The sequence below is a fragment of the Pelmatolapia mariae genome, linkage group LG5 (genome assembly GCF_036321145.2).
Source record: "Pelmatolapia mariae isolate MD_Pm_ZW linkage group LG5, Pm_UMD_F_2, whole genome shotgun sequence".
Lineage (NCBI taxonomy): Eukaryota > Metazoa > Chordata > Actinopteri > Cichliformes > Cichlidae > Pelmatolapia > Pelmatolapia mariae.
Window position 1 is genome coordinate 12,469,484 of NC_086231.1, and position 25,154 is coordinate 12,494,637.

At 37.0% G+C, this 25,154-nt stretch overlaps 1 protein-coding gene across 12 annotated transcripts in view; it reads left to right on the plus strand.

Moving 5' to 3' along the window:
- Window positions 1–25,154, plus strand: part of ptprt (protein tyrosine phosphatase receptor type T) — a 304,970-nt gene that overhangs the window by 184,241 nt on the left and 95,575 nt on the right. For 6 of the 12 annotated variants that reach the window (XM_063473709.1, XM_063473699.1, XM_063473701.1 and 3 more), the window contains exons 15-17: window positions 8,706–8,742; window positions 10,712–10,768; window positions 23,639–23,774. In XM_063473709.1, the coding sequence (XP_063329779.1) occupies window positions 8,706–8,742; window positions 10,712–10,768; window positions 23,639–23,774 (230 nt within the window). The remainder of the gene's footprint in view (window positions 1–8,705; window positions 8,743–10,711; window positions 10,769–23,638; window positions 23,775–25,154) is intronic. The other 6 variants (XM_063473706.1, XM_063473707.1, XM_063473710.1 and 3 more) reach the window with 2 other exon arrangements.

The window sequence follows — 25,154 nt, forward strand, 5'->3', positions numbered from 1 at the left end:
TATACTGAAGGTTATGTGTTTGCTTATCAGAATAAATAAATAATTAATATAAAAGAACACAATTACAACTCCCTCTGGGAATCCCCACTCCTAGCATTCAGCTGTTGATGTCTGTTTGCTGCCCTTTTTGTCTGGTAATTATACTGTCTGCAAATACAACAACACCTCGCCCACCTCCCACCACCCGTGTCCTTCTCATAACTCATTCACAACTTCAACTTGGCTTTTGAATTTCCATAATACTCTGAACTCCTGTGGGGGTTATTTTAATTTTCCAACGCCGTAACCACGGTAACTCAGTTTGGAGAGCGAAGCCGGGTGAACTGGCTGACTGTCGTGATGTAATATCCTCCTCCAGAAAGCAGATTTCCCACAATGCACTCATATGGAGAAAGACTGTGTGCAAGTGGGTGTGTGTGTGTGTGTGTGTGTGGGGGGGGGGGGGGGGGGGGGGATTCTTGCATGACTGAACAAGTGTGACTGTGAGCAGATGAGTAGTAATTTAAAAGTGTGAATACTCGCTTGTGTGCCCCACTTTTGTGTATCGTGTGTGCTTTGCGCACTTGTATGTACAGACCCCAAATCCAGTCAAATCAGAGTTCCTTATTTGATTGGATGTCAGTCAATCCAATCAGTTTCAGGTTTGTTTAGATGATGAATTGGGGAATTGTGCGTGTGCTTAGTGGTTAAAACGGAAATCAAAATGCAAGCACACCTGTGTAGTCGCCTTAAACAAGATGATTTGATAAGGAAATCAGGCATAGAAATAGACACGTGTTCATAAAGCGTGATTTTTTTTTTTTTTACCTGATTATACTTTCAAGTGATTGCAACAACCAGAGTGGTCTATCGATTTTACTTTCCCAGACAGAAAAATGTCAGATAAATGTTAAAGAAGTAAGATTTAAAATGAAGGACTTTACTGCAGTCTGATCAAACCATTTGAGTTACATGTCAAAAGGAAAAGTCAGTTGTTATTACTACATTACTACATACACTATATAATACATGAGTTGACTTTTGTTGTGATTTAGCATTATACAATTAAAAATGAATTGAATTAAAACATTTTAATTTCAGCCACAAATCTTTGATGTTTTGTGACTGCATTGCTGTGCAACAGTCTCTTTTTAACTAACCAGGGCTACATACAGTATATTTCAGGGATCTGAGGTGAGTAAAATCAAGGAGTCAAAACCTCCAAAGATAATTATTAATGTGGATAATAGTGAAATCCTAAAGTGGCAAGAGTAATCAAATTGTTCCACAACATACATTACATATAGGACACAGGACTCCTGAACACGGTGAATGAAAATAGGTTGAACTCAACTGGACTTTTTGAAGGGCACATCACCTTTCTCACACACCCACGCACACAGGGACATGTTCAGACAGACATCAGACACACACACAAAAATCCAGGTCTTGAGTCAGTTGTTATTTTTTTTGGAGCCATGCTTGCTACTCAGAGATTAAACTAGCCAGCAGATTCACTGTGGACATTTTCATCCGCTCTGAAATGACTGCAGAGCCACATTGGTGCAGAAAGAAGACAGTCAGTATTTATATAATGTATTCTGTAAATTGCGTTTAGTAATATTATGTGAAAGTGATAGTTTGTCAATCAAGGATTTAAGTTATCTGTAGTCCTCACAAAGTCCTGTGATTTGTTTAATTTCTTTGCTGTCAGTCATTTTGTAGTGTAGGTGTCACTTTTATTCTGCAGCAGTAGATGTCTCATATTGGAAAGAAACTCCTCATTTACATTTTAGAGGACTTGGCTCATTTGTCGTAGTTTGATCCCATGGATGAAAGTCTGTTTCTCATTCTCTGCCTGCCTTGGATAATCCTACTACTTTTTTCTCCCCCTCTGAGCTCCACCTGTCTATCAAGGAGAATGTCTATCCGCAATCGTTTTCCTCCTTTTTTTTCTGCCATCTCTCTTGAGGACATTTAGAAGAAATTGTTCTCTCAATCCACCCACTCTCCATCTCTTCATTGCTCACTGCTGTTTTTTTTCTCTTTCATCTAATAAAAAACAATCAAATTCTTTTTTTAATCTTCTACCTCCCTTTCCTAAATTCTCTCCATCTTTCTGTGTCCCTTCCGTCAGTTTCTGCTCTGACTTCCTCTATGCTTATGACAAATGTTTTCTCTGATTTAACCCTTCATGCTCATCTGTTGCTCACCCCCTTATCCCCACTGCTTTTCCTCCTTCTCTTCAGCAACCACCTGTTTCCCTGCTTTCTTTTGGGCTTGATTCTCCCAGAGGTAACATCAGTCTGATGCCAGTCTCTCATCTCCTGTCATTGTGCCAGTTAGCTCTGCACACTAAAGCTACTAGGCAATCTCGACGTCTCAATGTTGTGCGATGCCACACAAGCACACACGTCGCCCACCCACCCATACACACGCAAGAATAAATGCCTAGGGCAATAAGTAAGAGAAGTAAGAGCAAGAGTGGTTTGGGAGTAGGGAATGAGAGAGAATTGTGGGAGGGGGTAATAGCAATCTAAAAAGAGTAAAAGAGACATTAAACAAGATATAATACTGGAGGCAAAGATGGAAGTCAATAAAGATAAAAACTGATATGAGCGGAACTGTCATGAGTTTGGTTACTGAAAAAAAATACTTTTGACCCAGTGTGTTCATTAGCATTTAACCAAAACCGCAATCTATACTTAACCAAGTTTTCTTTTTAAAGATGTACACAAGCAGAAACGAGAATGTGAGCACGGTTATCCATTTTGATCACCTCCCTGTGACCCAAATGCAATCCTTAAATGGGGTATTTTATTAATTGAATATGCACGTTGCCTCTGAGCAAATACCAGCCAACAATATATTAAAGTTTCTAGTTGCAAATGAAAAGTAACTAAAGAGATTAAGGAGAGGTTTAGAAAGGTTGAAAGATCACGCCTAGTGTTGTTAATTTTTTAATATAGAAGCAGGACAAAAGTCTGAAAAAAGATTAAATGTGTCTGAAAGATAATATACACAGAGCTACCTGAAGTAATAGGTTTAAAGAAGGGCGACTGAGAAAGGTCTAACCAAGTTTTACTTGTCAACATACATAAAATGATCTGTGGATAAAATGGATAAAAAACAGGATGGGAAATTTGGAAGAAATTCATGGGAGGACAAAAGGAGGTGAAGGATTTTGGAGACTCTGGACTCAGGGAAGGTGGAGGTATTTGAAGAAAATGGTAAAGGAGGAGGAAGTAGAATGCAAGGAAAAATGGGGTGGGAAATGGCACAAAACAAAAGGAAAGTGTGACAAACATGGAAAAACATGCCCTTCCGCAGTGTGAGAAATGCAGCCAGACACCTTTCTTGACAAGTAAAAAGCCTCAGGGGTTGGCCAAGATGCTCTGACAATCAACGTCACACACACACGCACCAGGCAAGCCTCAGAGTGCAGTTTTTGGAGAGTGTAGGAGAGAGACAGAGAAAGATTTTACCAACTGACAGTCAGTGTCAATCAAGATGCACTCAGATGACTCAAAAATCCCTAAATGCATTTTTTCTGTGTGCTGGTGTATGACTAAGGCTCACACACTTTCGTACGTTTGGCTTGTGGGTAAGTGTGTAGGAATTTTTGCACGTACATTTGTCTAGGTTTGCATTTGTGATGGACTTATTAAGATTCTATTCATTAAACAGCCATTTTTCAAATTAAACAATGCAAGCATATACTGTGCATGAGCAGTTCATGCCCATGTGTTTGCCTGCTCGTCTGAGTATCAAGAGTTTTTGGTAAAAGAATGAGCTTGAGGAAAAAAAAAAAAGAAACAAAGTGTCAAAGACAGGGTAACATTATTTTCAAAAAAAAAAGTTGTTACCCTGGCTACATGGGGTTGCCTGGGAACTCCAACAGCTAATCACAGTATCCAGAAGTCACACAAAAAACATACATGATTGAAAATCCTACCAGTCGGTTAGAACACTGAGCCAACCAACTGTGATTGAATTGGGGGAAAAAGGAGAGGAAAAGACTGGCAAAGATGGAACGATAGATGGATGGAGAGAGAGCTCACCCACACAGCAGCTGCATCTCTCTTACACTTTTAGTATTCCTGTCAGGCTCTACAACGTTAACTACTACACACACAGAAATGAATGCTGTGTCTCCATTGTAAACACCTCAACCCCCTTCTGGTCTCCAAATGCTCTGTATAGAGTCAGGGCAATAAATCCTTATATTTATTAACTTTGCTTCTTATAACCCCCTGAGGCTTAGTCCATTAGCATGAGCCAAGTGGAGGCCCTGTTTCTGTTCACAGTGACTGTGAATCCAGAACAACCACGTCTCTAAATGGACCATAAATGGGTACAATAGGGTCAGTTTATAAAGAAACACAATTCATTGGTCCTCATGAAACTGATCTTATTCCAACTGTGTCCATTCATATGATACATTTCACTCTTAGAGGAATAGGCATATGAAAGAAAGTAATCATTTGTTACTTTTTAGGCCTAATCAGACAGTTAAAAAAAAGATGTTTGAAACCACCAGGATGTCACCCATTGACTTTTGAAGCCTTAGAAGTAGCGTTTTTGGATGGTTATTTCTTATGCTTCGTCTTATGCTTTTACTCAGGAGCTTTGCTCTCTGTCCCTTGTCTGCGGACCCAAGGTGCAAACTCTTGGGAACCAGTCTGGACTGTGTGTACCTCAGGTTAGAGCAGAAGTGGTTCCTATAGCCTGTTAGTTCCCTTACATACTCATACATCCTTCTAAACCTACACATAATAGGTATGTGTAGGTTCTGACATATGTCCTTGTAAGTTGCAAACCTTCAAAAACATAATAACTCATATGCCCAGCAAATAAAGGGGTCGCACAATACTAGAATCTTGATAGTCAGTAGCAGTACTACTAATATATTTTTGTGGTGTAATGATAGTATCATAGAAATGAGCAGCACTGAGCTCATGTTTTGAGGAGCCATGTTAATGTGTTACAAGTACAAAGTTATGTTACCTTTGTGAATATTTTATGTTGAGCATTGCTGCAACACAGCTGTGAATTCAGTATTCATTAGATTCTATATAAATGAAATTATATGTTTTGACAAGTTTAGTGTCCCGTATCATGAACCAAAATATCTTCAAAAACAACTCTTATTTTGTTTCCCCCCCACTGAGGAATTTGTTCAGTCTCTAGTAGATACAGCATCCATTTTTTTAGAAATAGCAAGTGGCATGATTTTTGTCATTAGCACACACGTATTGGCCTGGTGAAATCCCTTTTTTAGTCTTACGAATCAGTTTTTCTTGCCCTCTATTTTACATATTAACTGAAGAGTACATTAATTGCTGTTGAAAGCTGTGTGTGTGTGTATGACTCTTATGATACATTCACTCTCAGTTTTCTACAGGTTCCTTCAATCAAATTATGCACAGAGACAAATGAGGGAAACAGATAAATAAGACAATAAAGCAGTCGAACAGCCAGGGATTGAGAGAGTCATTATTCAGACAGACAGATGGACAGATGGAAAGCAGACAGAGATTTAGTAGAAGCAGGTGTGTTTGAAGATGCTCATAGGATCTATCATTTGCTTGCATGTATCCTTTCATAAATCTTTGTAAACATGACAATAAAATGAACAATATAAGTTAGTGGTGTTAAATCCTCAAATACCAAACTGTAGTTTGAATAGAGCTGGACTTACTTTTGGCCCCTGGCCACATAATTAAATCTAAAAAGCCAATCTAGTGGAATATATAAATGATGTTTTTGAGTAGGGGTCAGATGAGGTGCAGGCTGCTACCATTTGTTCTCTTATGTTTAACTTTGTTAGTTATGTTTTTAAGTGTTTATGAATTCAAACTTGTCACATTCAGTGCGGTGGGCTTTTTGTTTGCTTTTGAACTCCACTGCTAAGAGCAACCTTGAAGAAAGAGTTTTACTTCTGTCTTTAAGCACAGAAATTAGCTTAACTTTAGGCCTTGCAAAGCATCTCTCCTTCTTAAATAGGTTATTTTGTTTCTTCCTACAGGAAGACCATTTACAGTAATCTAAGTAAGACCCAAAACGGCACAATTAAAATGAAAATGAGTGTACAGAAGCCTGTACATTAGGACTGATTTTAATGCTGAGGTAACACCTTTCCGTGTTGGTAGCTGCTGTAGTCTTTGTATTTGATGAAGACAAATGGGGCAATACTTGAAAGAGGCCAATCGCTTTATGACAAGTGGGTGAGATAGGTGCACGCACTGATGACAGCACATCATAAAAGAAAGAAAAGAGGAAAAGCCACGGGCAGCAAAGGAATGAAAAGTGCTGGTTTAAAAGACAGAGGTTGAGAGACATCTTCTACCCTATTTGCTGTAAATATCTAGACATGTATACTGTAGTTTTATATTGTACTATGTATGTATTTTTTATAGGGTCACATTTAGACTCATTGGAGAATCATATAAGAGTATTCCTTCAGTACATGCTGTCGTCATCTGGCTCAAGAGCCATGACAAATAATGGGATAGACATAATTTGGACAAAAGTTTACCAAAGGCAATTAATTAATTAAGCAGTTAATTTTAGATGGTGGGTTAGTTTGTGCTGTCAGTGTTTAAGCAGTTGGATGAGTGAATAAATGTCAAGTATGTGGTGTTTTGTAGTGTAAAACCCAACAAACCAAAATGGCCAAGCCGAAGCCAAACAACCAAATATCAAGACATGTTGCTCTGTTTCTCTTTCTTCACACAGATTACTATAGTTAGTTGGATTCTTCCCCATAATAAAAAGTGTCCCATTTAAACTACTGCGTACAATTCAAAGTCTGCTGATTATCACACGCTTCTTGTTAGTGCCATACCTCCTTATCTATCCTACCTTTCTTTGTATCATGTATGACTGACTCCCTTTACTTCCACATCCCAATTTTTTTTGCCAGTTTATTTCCCTGCTCTGTTTTTCCCTGACTTGGATGGTTTGATTTGAAAACCTATCTTGTTTGTCTTCCTTTTTATTGCTATTCATTCTTGTGTGTGCTGGCACCCACTGTTATACTTTTGCCCTGTTAATTTAAGCATGAATTAACTGATAGAATTTCACAGATCATATCCAAGTCCTTACTGGCTGTCCCTGTATCAAACACTGAATATAAGCATCTTACTATCCCTCACACCCTCTGCCCACTCTAGTGCAAGCACTACTGCACACAGTTCTGCTGCATATAGGCTTAAATAATTGATGTTCTTCTACTTATGCCCATCTTATGGGAACAATGACTGCCCATGATGACTCTGTGAGTCTGCTGACCCATTTGTGAGATCAAAATATTAATCTGCAGCTTTATTCCAGTTCTTAATATTCAACAACAATAGGCTTCTGTAACCCGAGGACTGATGTAAGAAAGCCAAACCTGAGACAGACAACTCTTAAATGCTCAAGCAAAACCAGCCAGGTGCTCCCAGTTACACTAATTAACTTCACCTACTAGGAACCTAGAAGACAACACAGAGGGGCAAAGGGGAAAATACTGTAGGCCCTGGCCAAAGCTTAGGGCCATCACAGTGCTTAGAAAAATGGGTGTTTAATAACAATGAAGGTACTTTTGTACTTTTTTCACTTATTTTTATATGATGTGTGGAAAATCATTCGAATCAACATCAACAGTTGTACAGCATATTGATCCTGGTATGAATGATGTGTCAATCATGTGTGTTTGGACAAAATGAGAAGCCAGTGGCATGGTTTTGTGATCTTACTGATGATTAAGACCAATGATTACGTGGGGTATACAATATATGTACTGTCAGGCAAGTGGTTACTGTATGCAGTAACCCATATATTAAAGAGGGTACCTTGTTTTAGCCTGTGAACTACGATTTAAATACATTTTTTTTAAATTGTTGTGGACAAATTTCCAAAGCATGATTCCTGATTGATTTTCTGGTTCCTGTTTCAGATTTAACACTTTTCTTTGTCATTTGTTTCTAAGTTTTCTAAAAGTTTTCTAAAACATGGTGCTGAGCTTGCAATTCAAGATATACTGCAGCCTCTGGACATCAGCTGATCTCAATGCCTGCCAATGTCGTCTGATGGCTGATATATGCGGCATTTATGTTGTTTTAGCTTGGCCACAGTTGCTGTGTATCTGGAAGCCTGTTTACAGCCCAACTATAGCTCAGCTTTTCTTTTTCAAGCTTTGTCTGATTTAATGTCTTTATCTCTGCAATCATTGTTGTCTGCTCTGTTTTTTGGGGTGGGTGTAGCTCAGGAGGTAGAGTACGTTGTCTACTAATTGAAAGGTGGGTGGTTTGATCCTTGGCTCCTCCTGCCTACATGCCAAATATCCTTGGCCAAGTGCTTGTTAGATAGAAAGCACGTAAGCATAGAAAAAGTGCTTGTAAAAATGGGCAAATGAGGCATGTTGTATAAAGCACTTTGAGTGCTCAGGTGTATAGTATAAAAGTGCTAAATAAGAACCAGTCCATTGGTCATTCTGTACAGAATAGAGCTAGTGCCAATGATTTTTCAATACTGCAACAAAGGAAACTTGACTTATGCCTTGGAGAATACTCAGAAAAAAGTCAGATTCCAAAGGGTCAGAGTAGACCAAAAACAGGCACCATTTTCCTATGTGTTCAACTAAGCCTTACCCTCATGATTCAAAACACAAGTATCTGAAAAATTAACTGTATATTTTACCACAAGTTAATTAGTTAACCTGTCTGTCTCTCTCTCCACAGGAAACCAAAATCAACTGTGTCCGCTTGGCTAACAAAGGTATGAGCAGCCTTCCACTGATAGTCAGCATGCACATTAATTATGATAAGATATTTGTCATTTTAATTTTAAATTTGTTAGTAGTTCATTTTAAAGAAAAAAAAATGGTGTGAATACACGACCCCCTAGAATTGTGTTGTGCTACAACTGTATCAGCCAAGATGAGAAGATTGCACACTATTCTGGAAAAGGTGAACTCACAACCATCAGCCCGGGCAAACCTATATCACAGCCACGTTATCTTGCATGATTTTGTCGCATAGCGTTCTCTCTCCATCTCTTCTATCCTTATAGCCCTTTTCACGCTCACCTTTTCTGTGACTTTCCTCCATCATGCTATTCTTTTTGCATCTCACACCACATCCATGTTGGTCATCAGGGTATAAAGTGGAACATTGGGGCCATTATAATACCAATTGACCACCTTCATTAAACCTAGTGAATGAAGGCTAAAGTGTTAGCTCCAAAACCCATTTCATCTTCTTCTGTTTTGCTTTCCCCATGTCTCCCATTTTTATTTGCTGCTCATCTCTGGCAAATACACCCATTTATGTGCCAGGCAATATGCTTTAAAAGCTTTTCAGCTTGCTATTGATTTTTTCTCTCACCTCGTCTCCTTTATCTGTTTTAGTTTTTCATCTGCATCAAGCATTGATTTGATTTTTCCACATCTCCTTTGTCTGTTTCTGTATCTCTAACTCTCTTATTATTTTTTTGTCTACATAAAACATTTATTGGTCATTTATGAACATTCTTATCTTTTTTACCATTCTTTTTTTTTATCCATTTTCAGTTTTTTTCCTTTTCTTTTTTGAGTGAGATGTACTCTGGTAGGATGTCTACAGTGTCTAAACACTGCTCTCTGTCTGTCTGCATGTATGTGTGCTTGGAAAAAGACATGCTTTTAACTTTGTGGCCATCTTTCATATATTTAAAAATAATACAAATCTATTTTGAGTATGTGAAATTATATGTAATCCCAAAAAAATATTTTTATACATGAAGTATCATTAATATTATGTTATTTGGTGTTCTGAGGCAATGCAGATGGCTGATTTTGCAAATAATCATGATTATGTTTGCTGCGTTACCTAATATCCAATATATGTGCACTTATCATGCACTATTGCATATTTACAATAAGTACGTGACATCACTTGCTTTCTTTCTGTTGTTTCTGAACTGCACAAAATAAATTTGTAAGGCCTTAATCGATCACATTGTGAGCTATTAAGCATTTAAAGGTAACAAAGCAATAATAGCTCAAGTGACTTTTGAGAACAAAAGGAGGGACAACTAGAGCCACATACCTGCCTCAGTTTTACTCTTCCAAAACAAATATTCTACCAGTAAACTTTTAGTAGTTACAGTATTTGTATTAGAATGCTATATAAAGGAAAGTATTAACTAGAGTCAGATGCCAAAATTGGTCTCTCCACCAACTTTGCCATGCCACAAAGTTCATAATTTATTTTCTTTTAACCATCATTTTATTTCTTCCGTCTTACATTTCCTACTCCCCTGTTTTTATTAACCCTTCAAACCAGGCTAACAGACATAACAAGCTCCAATGATAACCGCCAACACCATATCTGCATTCACTGACAACTACTTTGTAATAAACATCCTCACCAGCATCACCTCTTTCTGGCCTTTTCCTGGTAATGGGCCAGTCAAGATGCTCATTGAGGGTTATTTCCTAGAAATAAGACCAGTCATATCCCAGCTGAGTGGTATTGATCTCATGGTTCTAGTGCTATCTCTCACCACTGCAGTTTCTCTCCTCTAAGACAGATTGTGCAATTCAAAACCAGGGAGATCTAAAACTTGATGAATTGAAGAAAGACAACTATACATCTTTTTTTCTTAGACTTTTTCTTCTTTCTTTTCCTTTTTTGTTGTTGTTTGTTTTCTCTCTTCCCTTTCTTTCTCATGCTTTCCGGCGGGGACGTGCGACCCTTGGCCTTAGTGGTAATAGGTAGGGGACAAATAACAACGCCGTACATTCTAGTCATCCCAAGCGAAGGTGATTATTGCTTTATAGGCAGAATATTTTCTTCCCAATGTTATGTCACAGTACAACCATAAACACGACGCAAACACTGTTTCATTTTGGTTGTCCCCTGCCCTACACCCTCCCTTTTTTCTTCCCTTTGTTAATTTTTTGCCGTTATCTTTCCTTCTCATCACCATCTTAATACATTTGTTTGCATGTCTGCTCTGCTTCAAGCGTTGCTGGCTGTGCTTGAACCTCCTCTCTGTCTTGCATGCACACATACACACACATTTTTCACACACACACTTAAGTGAAACCATGCTGCTTTTGTGCATGGTCAGTAGCGCAGCTGTTGCACCATTAAGCTGATTGTAGACTTTGTTTTTTTATCTTTTATTCTTTAGTAAAGTATAGTTTAATATTAAAAAGAAAATTGACTAGACTATAAAAAAAATACATGTAAGTTTTTTTTCCCCTGCCCCCCCCAACTTTATTAACAATGCATATACTATTCTGAAAGTATGGTTTCCATTTTTGCAAGTATGATTGTCTGATTGAAAAAAAGGGATGGTAACAATTTTCATTTGATAATCTTTGACAGTTCTCCCACAATATTCACCTCTTTGCTTATTCTAAAGCCTTCGTATATAGGTCCATGACATTTGTTGTATAATATCAAATCAGTAAAGATGCTTAATTCAGTTGTACTACATGCTCAAACACCTAGCAGAGCACAAAAATGTTGAATAACAACAACTAAGTGGTCAAAACATCAATTAATATGCAAAAGCCACCAAACAGAGAATGGTGCGGTTTCAGCAGAACCATTATGTTAATTTATGTCTCATACGATTTGTATCCTTGTATTTGGAAAGAAAAGAAAACTGCTTCATTTTTGAATTTGTCAACCATGTCAAGTTTTGGAGCTTTGCCACCAAGGCTGAAAGAAATGAGGCGTATAAATGTGTGTAATTCTTTAGTGAGAGATCCAGCTTTTGAATGTGACACAATTACTGTATATTAACTTATGAAAAAGAAGATATCTCCTATTAGTTAGTTATTATTAGACACTGGAAGAATTATATTTCAGTAATGTGTTTTGTCAGCTGTTTACTGCTATTAGTGTATTTAGTGCAGTGAACAACCTTAAATCGACAGAGCTGGTTACTGTGGAATATTTAAGTAAATTTTCAATGACAAACACAAAATAATAATAATAATAATACCAGCACAGTTCTTTGAAATCCAATCATCCATCTGTAATAAATACACAGCAGCTAAACATTGTTTATTAAATTGTGTCAAAACCATAGCAATTCTAATCCTCTTAGTATTTGTTTTTCCAATTCAGAGATGTGACAGTAGAATATGAATGTCATTGAGTGATACAACAGTCGAAATGTTGACTTTAACAATGTGGACACAACAGGGAAGCAGTCAGCAAAAAGCATTATTATAAACTGCTGTCACAGTTATTTGTCAAGACTATGAGTTTATTGCACAAGAATACCATAACACTTATTGTCCTGGGGGAAATTCAGTTTGCAAGCTCTCGCAGAAAGAATTATGCATATCATGCACAAGTCTGGAACTATAAACAAATAAAATTCTCAATTGAATAAAAACAGATTATATTTATATGAATGCAGAAGATCTCTGGGTACATTAAAAACCATATCGTTTTAAAACTGAACTTACTTTCACAATGTAGCAATTCACGTATTATATTTAATATCATATTCAGAGGACCATTTAGGCAGACATCCTAAATTGAAAAAGTGATGCATAAAATGCAGCTTTTTCTCTTTCTTTGTACTCCCCTTAGTAGCTGCCAGAAGTCACACTTTATTAATCTATCCTGCTTGAGAAATGCTAAACGACTCTACTTATTTATCTAAAGCTGAGTCTATATGGAACGTAAAATTTGTCCACTTATTACAATCCTTATACTCACAAACCTTTTTTTAAATAGTAACAATATAACTTATTTGCAATTACTTGTTTGTGTCTTCCAGAAAGAATACTCTGCAGTCTCTCTTCATGTGTACAAATAAACTCTCACTTAAAGCTGTATTTGTTCAGTTGCTGTGGCAAATACATAAGAGACCACTGTGATAAACTGGCAATATGGCTGAGAACAAATCAGTTAAATAAATAAAATAAATAATTCACTGACAGTGACTTCATATGCAGCCCACCACATGAAGCAGAGAAATACCATTGCTACTCTGTGCATGCATGTCTCTTAGCCATGGTTGTGGATTGCATCATTCAAGTCACATATTAGTAATGCAGAACTAAAAGACAGCCTGCAATTTGAAAAAAGCTTTTGTAGCTCTTAGCCAAAACACTGTTGTTTTTGTTTTTTCTTTTTTTTTTGTAAAATAGAAATTAATTTCCAAATCATACGTTTTTGCTTACCGAGGGGAAAATAAACCAGAAGGTATACACTGATAGGTGGGACTTTTACACTGGCAGGGTTTGAATGCCCAGCATGTTCTCAGCTACCATAGCTCATAGGAGCATCAAACCCACCCCTTGTCATTCACACATTGGTATTATATGTCAGTTTTAATTCCCATTCCCATTAGTCCTGAGGTCGATTATAATTGGTGGTGTTCAGAGTCGTGTTGTAACTCACACAGACACTGTGCAATACTGACGCAACATGTGGCTTGCTATCTGAGTATGTGTGTGCATGTGTTTGTGTGATATGGGTGTGCATGAGAACACTGTAAAAGTAACATTTTGAGGGAGTCGTGTCTGAATTATACTTGTCATTGAACCCAACTACCTCAGACAAACAAGCATACTTTTCTTTGTAACTGCTGCTGTTTTTCCATCATTGCCAACTGCTTACTTGTTGCTGCTTCGTCAGTCAGTTTTCTGACTGAATTTGCAACACATTGAGTCAGAATGTTTAAAAAAAAAACTCTCATAAGGAGCATTTGTAGGTAAGTATCTAGGGATGATGTGACATTTATGGCACAATACCATAAGGAATGGATGAAGTGCTTTTCAGGCTGCACAGTGAGCATGCAGGCTTCAACTGCATTTAGACCTGACAGAAACAAAAAATGGGGTGGGTGGATAGTGGACTTTTTTTTTTTTTTGTCAAGAAAAAAAAAGGCCAGGACGAACATGAAACACAGAGAAAGAGACATGACAAAAGTCAGAGACTGACTCTAAAGATTTTTTCCCTCTTCTTACTGTAGCATTGTGCATGCAGACAGGCGTACTTGCTTACCTCTTCACCAGAAAGACATTGTTGTGAATTGTTGTCTTATGCTAAATCCACCCTTCTTTCTCTGGCTTGAATTTTCCACCTGCTCCAGTGAGTTTTCACCTGCCCCTGCATAAATCTTAGAAGGCACTTCGAGAAGATGTCATCAGCATCCGGGGAGGGAGACAGTAAAAGGAGAGAGAGGAACAGAGTGGAAAGGAAGGGAGAACAAAATATGCAATGCTGAGAATTGCAAAAGTGCTCACCCCATGAGGCAAGATCTTCCATAGAGCTCCAGACCAAGGGATAGCTGATGGTCATTTTATAGTTCTTCCATTTCGGAACAGTTACTCCAAGACCAGTCTTCTCGCCAAGCTTCTTGCTAAGGTCTTGTTGGCCATTCTAGCCTTGTGCCAGGTCGCTTTTGGTAATTAGATTTTCAACCTGAGTGAGATTTTATCCTGGATAAATAAAAAATTAATAATTGTATATGTCTACTTGCCCCTGATGTCCTTAAACAGGTCTTTGTTCTTGCCTATGGTGGTCAGGTGAGGTTGGAATGGAAGAAAAATATTGGTGTGATTTATATAAATAAGGAGTTGAGATCAGGAGTAAGAGTGACAGATTGACTGATTTGCTATCTGTGTGACACATAGGGACATAGGCTGTTGGAGCCAGAATTCTGACTGGGTCATAGGGGATGAAATAGTTATTTCACTCTGTGACACGTAGATCAATTTAAAAAAAATTATCTAATATGTTTTTTTCTCAATTTTTGCTTTATTGCTTTGCAAGTCACTGAGAATGCGCTAGTGTTACGTGATTTATCACTTTTTTAAAATTCTAGTTTAATTTGTTTTCATTTAACAAGCTTGAAGGATCAGGTTCTTGAAAGCCTTTTTTTTTTTCTTCTTTGTACCTGTAAGATTTCAGCAACTGCACCTGACATGAAAATCACTTCAGCCTTTATTAGGGATGGGTACCGGTGTCCGGTGCCATGATGGCACCGGTTCTGACATAAACGGTAGTAACCAGACCGAAAAGCAGCGCACATTTCGGTGCTTTATTTCGGTGCTTTTTTTTTCTTTTCTTGAGATGTCATACACTTTGGATTCTAGCCAATCATTTTACCTTTACAAGGATAGTAGGCGGGCCCAGGTACGTACGTTCTTTTAGAGCAGAGCTACAGATTAAAAATGCCCAAGATGAAGCGGTCAAAAGTCTGGCTGTACTTCACAGCAAAAGATGCAAACTCAGCAGCCTGCAACAAGTGCTTTAAGCCCCACACCCCCGGTACCGCGAGCAAAAAGGAGGAGATCACGTTTAATCGGTTATAACACGGGGTGAGAAATATAAGTCCAGACATGTGAGGTATCCACAGAAACCTCTGAATCTCAGCTAAAATGTCATATAAACCATTTCTACAACCACCAAACTCAACGAAAACAAGCCATGATTAAACGAGCAGTTACGTAAATGCGCACAAGTCCGCTAAACAAACAAGGCGAACCAGAAATTCTCCAGACTTCATGTAACCGGCTAAAGAAAAGCTGGTTATCTTCCAGAGCTATCACCAATTCCAAACACCAAGTTTCACCACACTCTGACCAAAATTCACTAAATGGGCCGCAAAAGAAGACCACAAAAACACACAGCGGCGCAAATGCGCTAAGACAGAAATTGGCTTACCCTCCAGATTTCCTCCGTTATTTTCGCCGGTAGCCGGTAACCATATGATTATCAGCAGTTACCACGCCTACCTAGCCGCATCAGAGTCGTTTTCCGTCAACAACCTCCATTTTAGACCCACCTATAGACACGTGACTGGACAGACGTCACATGCAGTAAATTTGGGCCCACGTGGGTTTTGGCCTTGGAACGTCTGATTGGTTGAATTAACGTGAACGTGGCATCGTTACTGTGACTCTATTGGCTCAAACAATTAAAAAGAGGTGTCAATCATGCAAATTGACCAAAAGAAACCAAAGTTACAGCCCCTCAGAGTTTAAAGGGCCAGAGGCCAATTAAGCGCTCCATAGCAGAAAAGGCCCATTACCATGTAAATGTATGGTTAATTCTTCAAAAACGTATTTTTTAAAAAAGCATTTTTAGGCATGTTAATAAAATTAATTAATGTCTGCTCTTAAATACCTAAAAAAATCAACTGGTATGGTGTCCAATTGTGTGCCAGAATTGGACATTTTTGTACAACGTCTGGATATTCATGTATTGACAGCGCTGTAATTTTTCACTGTTTCGCTTTAAAAACATAAATCTTTGCACAGATGATGTTTATATGTTGTTACGGTTCTTATCATTTTTCAGAAAAAAAGAGACTGCTAAAAATAAAAACATGAGAGGTTTTTGGACGAAGTTTGTGTTCTCCATTCTTTAAGCACCGGTTCGAGCACCGTTTAAGCACCGGCACCGTTTCAAAAGTACCGATTTGGCACCGGTATCGGATAAAACCTAAACGATACCCATCCCTAGCCTTTACCTTGGCAGACATAAATTTCTTCAAGTAACTAATTTGATGATCATAAGAGCTGCGCTTTAGGATTGTTATCCCCCAAAAATATACACTGGGGATCTATAAATTGGCATAGAGCTATCAGCACTGGGTTCGGGAAGGAATACATGTTAGATCCAGTAGCAGATCTAATGTCTTCTATTACAAGAAGATGTATTATCTTCTATTCTGCCAAATCAAACATGTGGTGATACTTCAGCTGGCCACCACAGCAAGTAGCACCACATGTTTGATTTGGCAGTTTTACGCTTGTCTACAGCTGGAATCAAACTTGCAACCTTTCACTTGTCAATCGAATGTGTAAACCGTTACAATATAGAACCACAATAAATCGTACATGACCTGTCTCATAAAGACGTCATAAATCATAAGTCCAGAAATACACACATGCATACAATCACTCAGAACGTGATTTAAGTATTTAGTAAACAGTATCCTGCTTTATTTAACATCAGTGGAAACTGGCGTATGTGTGTGTGTCTGTAAGACAGAGCTGACAGCCAATCACTACCATTGTTAATGTTCACAGAGACAGCTATCTTAACCGAGGTACCATTGGACCACAGATACATTCAGTATATACATACACAAAACTGGACAGAGACACATTTCCAAAGTAATGCAGGTAGATCCATTCACGCAGAGGTAACTTGTTACATATGCAGATATAGTTACACAAACATGGACCTAAATGTTCAGAAACGCAGCAAAAGGCAGATTTAAAAGTATACATGCAAACACTGACATGGAGCGCTGTGGTAGCATAGTTCAGATTAGTAATCCTGTTAAACGTACTCAGCCATGGTAACACTAATCCACAGAGGATAAGCCCTGCAGCTGCTGACAAAACAGTACCGGAAAACTAAACCTTCAGGTCATTTAAGATATTTTTGCATGTATACATGCACCAGTAAAGCCTACATACTGTAACACCCTGCATCACCTATTTTTTTTTTTAATCAAACAAAAATATTGCAGCAAATTCTCATTATACTCTGTTCAACTTTCCATTTAAATGTGTTAGACAACCGATATCCTATAACGTGAACAAGTAAGTCAAATTCAGTGCACATGCACAGTGATCCATGACACTCAAACACAGAAAGAAAAGTACATTTGTGAAGACACACAAAATACACCCACCTTCAAACAGTGATCTGCACCTGACACACATACACACATTCACGCTGAAAAGAACCATTTAATATGCCATTCAGGGGTGCAGGAGTGCGTTGGAAGCTAGGAGAATCAATCTTCTCTCCATTTGGATGAGATTATGTTTTTAATATCTCAGGTTTTACCCGTAATTCCTCCCTGATAATTTTATCATGTTCTCCAAGTAGGGGAAATAAAAAAGGGTGGGAAATGGTATAAATGGGGGGGAAAAAACACCCTCAAAAAACATCATACCCAGTTGCACGTGTGCACACTTACACAGCCTATGTGCATTCAGGAACACAAGATATTCAAGGGATTAATGCCTTTTGGAAGTAATCAGTATCATCATCAACCCAGTGTTGTCACAATTGCAGTGGCAAACATTGAAGCGGTCCCCTTTAATGTTTTCTGTCTTTACTCCATTCTGCGTTAATACAGAAGTCAACTTTTATAAATTAAAACATTCCATGACATCCTTTTATTTTTTATATTTTATCCCGAGCCAATTATTTATTTTGGCTCAAGTTCATATTTAAAGTTTTTGTGAAGTAATTCTCACCCTGTAGATATTTTTAGGAATTTGTGACAGTATTTGACAGTATAGGTGCATATATTTAGTTCTGCACTATAGTTTATATATTTTAGCATGGCTTCTGTTGAGGAAATCATTGAACCATATTTTTCCAGTACTTCAATAACTGTGCACCAAAATGTTCAGTTCATTCTTCTTTTCTAATTGAATGTTCTTCCAATTAAAAGGTTTGTTGTTTCCAATAGCTTTTAAGATATATCACTTTTGCAGCAATTTACACTATATACACAATCTAAAGTATTTATGCTTTGTGTTAGTGTTACCACAGTAGCCCTTTTCCAAACCTTACAGTATAGTCCTGACAACCTATTATTGTGAAAACTAGGTGGTGTGAATTCAGGCACCTAGACAGCCATCCAGGTACTGGTAGAACAGTTGGATCTTTCTTTCTGATATTTCATGTCTGTTGAGTTAACATTACATAATAATAATAACAAAAAATTACTGTGGCCGTTACCATGTAGGCTCAGTTCAGTCCATCCTCTATGAGACCACAGATGAGTGATTTAATGTTGTAAATATTCAGATTGCAGACATAAGTATATGTGAGAATTTCTGGATTTCTTTCTTTCTTTCTTTTTTTGAGGTAGTGCACATTTTAGGATGCTCATTAATAGAAAGTTACAGTTTGTGAAAAGATGAGGACATTCACACACTATGACACGATGCAAAGCTCTTCACTGTTCCAACTCTCTTTTTTAGCAACCTGGTATCTGCCAAGAAAATAATACCTACACCACCTGCCAGTACCTGTGGCAAGAAAGCAAGATGGATGCATCTATTTTATGTACTTACAGGCCACCTGTTACCTTAAACTGACAATACAAAAATAAATGAGACCATAGTCTGCTCCATATTGTATTTGCACCAGTTGGAAATTAGTCTTATTTTGCTGTTCCAATTTGCTTCATCTCAACTTTTACCCTCATGTAATGGACAAAGTCACAGTAGATCACTTCTTCTATGCCCTGGTCAGAACTCTGTGTAAGTGTGCCTGATTGGCTCCCCAACTGGCCAATCACAATGTTAAATGGAGCTGAACTCATCACCAGATGGGGTCCTCTCCTGTTACATCATGAACTGTTGAACCCAATCATCACATGGGCTGGTGAAGTGTGAACAAATGGGGTCACACTGAAATGTGTCAGGTGATACATATTGTGGATCACTCAGGGGGGAAATTGAGGTTTAATACACCTGTGGGGTGATTACCAGGGCACAGACTACAGGGAAATGTGTGAACTCGTCTCTTGCATGATCGCTCAAGACTTTCGTGTAACTATAATGTGCTTGACAGACACAGAAAAGTTGAACCTTGAACCCTTTGCTGTTTACAGAGCTATAAGCTATTCGATAGTGTACCATGAACACTATTTTCTGATGTTGCTAATTTGATATAAAAGAGTAGTAAGTAAGATTTCACAGTTCATTCATTAAGAGTACATTGAATGTGCTGAAATCCACAACATTGTGTTGTTAATGTCTTCATCATTATTGCCATATGCAACATAGTGAATATAACAAACACTTCTAAAATAATGAACAATCTCAAAAAAGATTTGAGAAGCTTAAACATCACTACATTGTATTATTACTAAAAGCAATTTCAAGTAAAAAGTCCTTGCAAAGTCCCTTAGTTCTTAAAAGCACCTTTCCAATATCTGAATAAAGGCACCTTGCAGAACCACTTTCCTCTCTACAGTCATTGCTTGGGGTGGCACAAGTGTAAAAATAATCACAGGTCCATGTCTTTTAAAATTTTTATACTAGCCATTTTTTACACTTTGCATTTTGTGCCTTTATGATTTTTCTGTTTCTCTAGGAAGAAAAAAGTCAGAATCTAGTATATAAGATTAAAAATGTTAAGAGGAAGCAAAAACAAAAAGAAAGGAATATAAAAAAAAATTGTCTTTCTTTTTAGAGGGACACTATTGTCTCTGGAAGGGCATGTTATTCTTTGCCCAAGATGCTTTAATTTCCTAAATAACTGGTGTTTATGTCAGCAGTATTAGCTTGTTGCGTAAACCACCCCGTCAGTATTGTAACTCAGTGTTGCATCTTGAAGTGGGGGCGGTATTACACATGATGTACTAGGGGTTAGCATGCTAACACTGGTGTAGATCTAACACAATTCAGTCTTAAAATGTTGTATTTATAAGACCTTCAAAATTCCATCCATTCCTTCATAAAACACTTAAGATCAGCCGATATGGGGTACAAGTTTTGAGAACTCAGTGTTCAAAAAGTAGAACATAATAATGACCTCCCTTATTAAACTTACACAAAGAAATCTTTTTAGCAATAAATTGTCAGAGAATAACTGATGCATTCTTCTTTTTTTTTTCTTCAAAGATGATACAGCTTCACGACAGGTAGACTGTCAATGATTGAGCTATAAAGACTGAGAATATGTTGTCATTGAAGGCATTCGGGGTTTTTAAAAGAACATCTCCTCACCACGGCAATTGAGGACTGCAGCAGCTATTACTGAGTGTGCCAAGGTTAGGTGCTTAAGCCGTTAGCTCAGTGCATTCCACTGCCAACCTTGTGTTGTTATTGCAGAGGGGGCGAAGATGAGAGAGACGGGGGATTAAACTGAACTCCCACACAGCAGTATTACTTTATTAATCGGCTGTCTTTGTCTATCAAGGTTATAACAAGAATCTGTTTGGCATATGTCTCCACGAGGACAGGGGCATTCATGTGCACGATCACAAGCTTGGGGATTCTTGTCTTTGTCTTTCCAGTGTATTTTTTATTATGAACTGTCAGTTTTTAAGTAATACATTTTACCAGTCCTTTGTCTTATGTCGGATTTTACCTTTTGACATTCAGTCTGTTGAAAGTTATTGACAGTTACCTTTTGGTTTCTATACAAAATATCATAGGAACTTATCTTTGACTATTATCATTTTTAACAACCAGTTATCAGTTGAGAAAAACACTGACAATGAGAGTGCATTTGTGTCTTTGTCTTAAAGGACAGACCAAATACACTATGCTGTTTTTTTGGTTTTTTTTTAGATATTTCTGTGGTTCAGCACAGACGGTATTTGAAAACATTTTACAAAATAAATTCTTGATGTGAATTTCATATATATGAATGAAACATCAGAAGAAATTTATATGCCTTTAACACACTTCATTGGCCTCTCTGTGACCTTCTGTGACATCAGTGTTGATCAGATTCAGTGGTATTATCATTAATGGAAACTGTGGTTAAGCTATAACTCATATTGCATACCATTCTTTTATTATAAACATAATATATTTTATTTGGCTTCACACAATGAGAGCAGTGCTTTATATATTTGAATATGTTTTCTTGTTTAGTAAAATCAACAATATACACAAACCTTTTATCCCTCTTCCCCAAGTTTCCCCATTTGTTCACCTGTTTGCCAAATTATTTAATCCTTACGTAACTCAAAGTGATGCAAATCCAGTCTGTACTGTGTTTTCTATGTACATTTCTGGACCATGAACCTGGATGTCTTTTACTGACTTACACATTTGTGCATTGTCCTTTGACTGTTTTTGTTCTTTGAAATGAAGTCAGTAATGGTTTAAGAAAAACAATTTTCTTTAAAACGTTATTCCACTATTCTTCACCTATATTTTCCTTTATTTTTTGGCTTTATATATTTACCTGTAAGAGGCATTACTAAATTTAAAACTGCATTACATTTGAAAGAGACTGTGTCAAACACTCAGAAAGGGTAGTAAATTTGAGAGTAATTAGTTATTGATTATTAACAGTTCATGAAGCACCACCTTTTTTTGCCAATGAATTGCTTTCTTCATTCACTGTTTGTCATCTTCATTGCACTGTGTATGGTTGTATGCCATTGTTTATGATTTTTTACATATTTAACAAGCTGTAATCATTCATTTTTAAGAACACAAAGCCTTTTAACAGTTATCACTCAAAGTATGTCTAATCATTTTGTTCTAAAATGAAATATACACATTTGTGAAAATAATACGTTTGCTTTTAAAATGACATACTTAAAATTAACACATTTTAGTGTGAGCTTTGTCATTACAAATTCTTGTCTAATATTGTCAAATAATGCTAAATTTCAAATTTCTCCTTTAAATTTTCATTTTTGAACAAAAATGATCACATTTCATCCAGTGTCTATTACGTTTATGTTTTTGTTTTTTTGCCATGATTTTATGGGTTATACTTGCCTCTTTTTATGTGGATGCAGTGTTAAGAATTTATCTTCACCTTGGGATACAGTGTTTCCAGTATTCCTTCATTGCCAACATATATATGTTTTGTCTTTGAGCATATGTATGACTGTGTATACATTTTATATCTACATATATGGGTCCATCAATAAAGATATCTTTGTATACATATCGATCTAGTAGTGGTCAGAAGTTTACATACACTCATCATGAGGATGAATGTCATGGTAATTTGGGGCTTTTAATTATTTCTTTGAAGTGTTCTTTGTTCCAGGGTGGAATGATTGCACAGCATGCATCTTTAATGACTTTAAAAAACAAGAACTAGGTGCACAAGTCTGATTTTATTAGGATTGCCATCCTCCCCCTCCAGAATTCCATCCACTTTGTGTAATGTCCCAGTACCATTAGCAGCAAAACTCAAGAGCATAATGCTACCACCACCTTGCATGACAACTGGTAAAGTGTTATTAGGATTGAAAGCCTCCAAAAATACCTCTTTCATTATTGCCAACAGTGCAATCTTATCTGACAAAAATATTTTTCCAGAAGACATTTGGCTTGTTTGTGTGGGCTACAAATTTCAATTGAGCTTGAATGTCTCAATTTTTGAAGAGGGGCTTATTTCTTGGTCAACAGTCTCTCAGTCCATCCAACAGAGTGACTAGCTTCACTGTGGGTTGTGACATCTGAGCAGTTTTCCATGGCTGGTTTGAACCTTGATTCCTGTGTTGTTTCTGAACATCCTAACTGATTTCCAAGACAGCTGTGTCTTGCACCTTGGCAAAGTAGTGGCACATCTAAATAACTTTTTCTTCCACATAGTTGCTTAAACTGGTGAACTTATTATCTGCAGTTATTTAGAAATTGCTCCAAGGGACCTTAAAGAAAACATTAAAGCTGTACAAACATGACACCCTTAAAAAATGAACAGTTCAAAGAATAATATCCCCAAATGATTAATTGACGACTCATGATGAGTTTGTGTAAACTTCTGACCACAATGGTGTGAGTGAATGTGTGTGCCTGCAAGACCTGCTCACCGTATTGAACTTCCAATGCTGTATGCAAATGAATGTGTCCATCCACGCATATGCATTTCTGTGTGAATGTATATGCCAAGCAAATATGTTTGAGGTTCCCTACCAATGTGACTATCTGCATACCTGTTTGTTTGTGTGTGCATATGTGTGCTTTTAGGTGCATCAACGCAGGACTCTGATGCTATGGAGCCAGAGAAACAGGTGGACAGCACAGTTAAAATGGCTGGCGTGATTGCTGGGATTCTTATGTTCATCATCATCCTTCTTGGAGTTGTTCTCACCTTCAAACGCAGGTAGGTATTGAACTAACCAACAGGACAGAGTAGCAGCTTAAAGGTATTAAATGTAGCATTTTCACAATGAGTCATTATTAACACATTTTTTGTAGCTTCAGTGCCATTATCTTAACCCTTAGACAAGGCAGTGTGTAGTTTGTTCTATACCAGTAAGTAGCAGTGCAGTTTTATGTTTATAATAATGCACCTTTAATGCAAATTAGTAAACTAAAAGAAAGCGAGGTTAATGCATAGGCTGTATTCTTAAAGTTTCAAGTGTCCTCATTAGCATATATACACAGGTGGATAGTTTTAAGTGTACAGGGAGTGACAGATTAATTTGACCCTAATGATCTATCAAGAAAAAAAAATATGTTCAGTTAAAGAGATTTGACCACATTTAGAAATAAAACTGAATCAGAATTTACAATGTTTTTTTTTCCTTTAGGTTTTGTTTCTTGCAAAAAAAAAAAAAAAAGTCTAAGATTTAAAATTTTTAACAAACATTTCTGGTTAAAAACATATTGCAAAACCTACAGATTTATATTCATTTCTTCTGGCAATATAAAAGGTCAAAATTTTGTATTAAACCTGGTGACATATTTAATCCTATAATCCTTAAAGACAAATACATTAAAATTATACTATTCCCCAGAGACATATATATATTTAAAACTCATAGGAACTGTATTATATAACCCATTTAGCAGATATAAAAAGCTTTCTGTGTCTTTGTTTACTTGCACACTGGCTTGCACCATCACCAGCCTTTCTTTCTATTACTTTCTCTAGTTTTCTATACTGTTCCATCAATTCTCCCATTCCTCTCTAACCTTCATATCCTTCATATTGCTTTTACATTTGTAATTTTTGTGTCACAGCTTTTTTTTTTTTTTGCCCAAAAAGTTGGTTTTGGTTTAAAACATTAACTTGGCAGCAAGAATTAGAGAAAAAACTAAATAGTATAAGATTATTTTCTGTTACCAGTCAAATTAGAAAATAATGACACACTTGCAAATGCATTCCAGTAACCACTCTATAGTACGTTAAGAGATCAGTAATCATCAGTATTTATTATAAACTGCATACACTTCAAAATTAAACGCTGCACGGGAGTGTGATGAAATACATTTAGACAATATATTCACTTGGTCCTTCTGTTTTAGACATTAAAAACTGAGATTTTTTTTTTTTTTTTTTTACAAAACTTAATACTGTTTTTGGAATATATATATATATATATATATATATAAAGCTACTGGAGATTGTTTGATGCTTTAAAAATCTGTACTGGCTCCATTCCTAAAATAAAAAGTTGTGTTTTAATATCGCCCGAACATCCACTAAAATGAAATACCATAGCACTGAACAAGGTCAGGTTCTCAGGTAGATTACTTG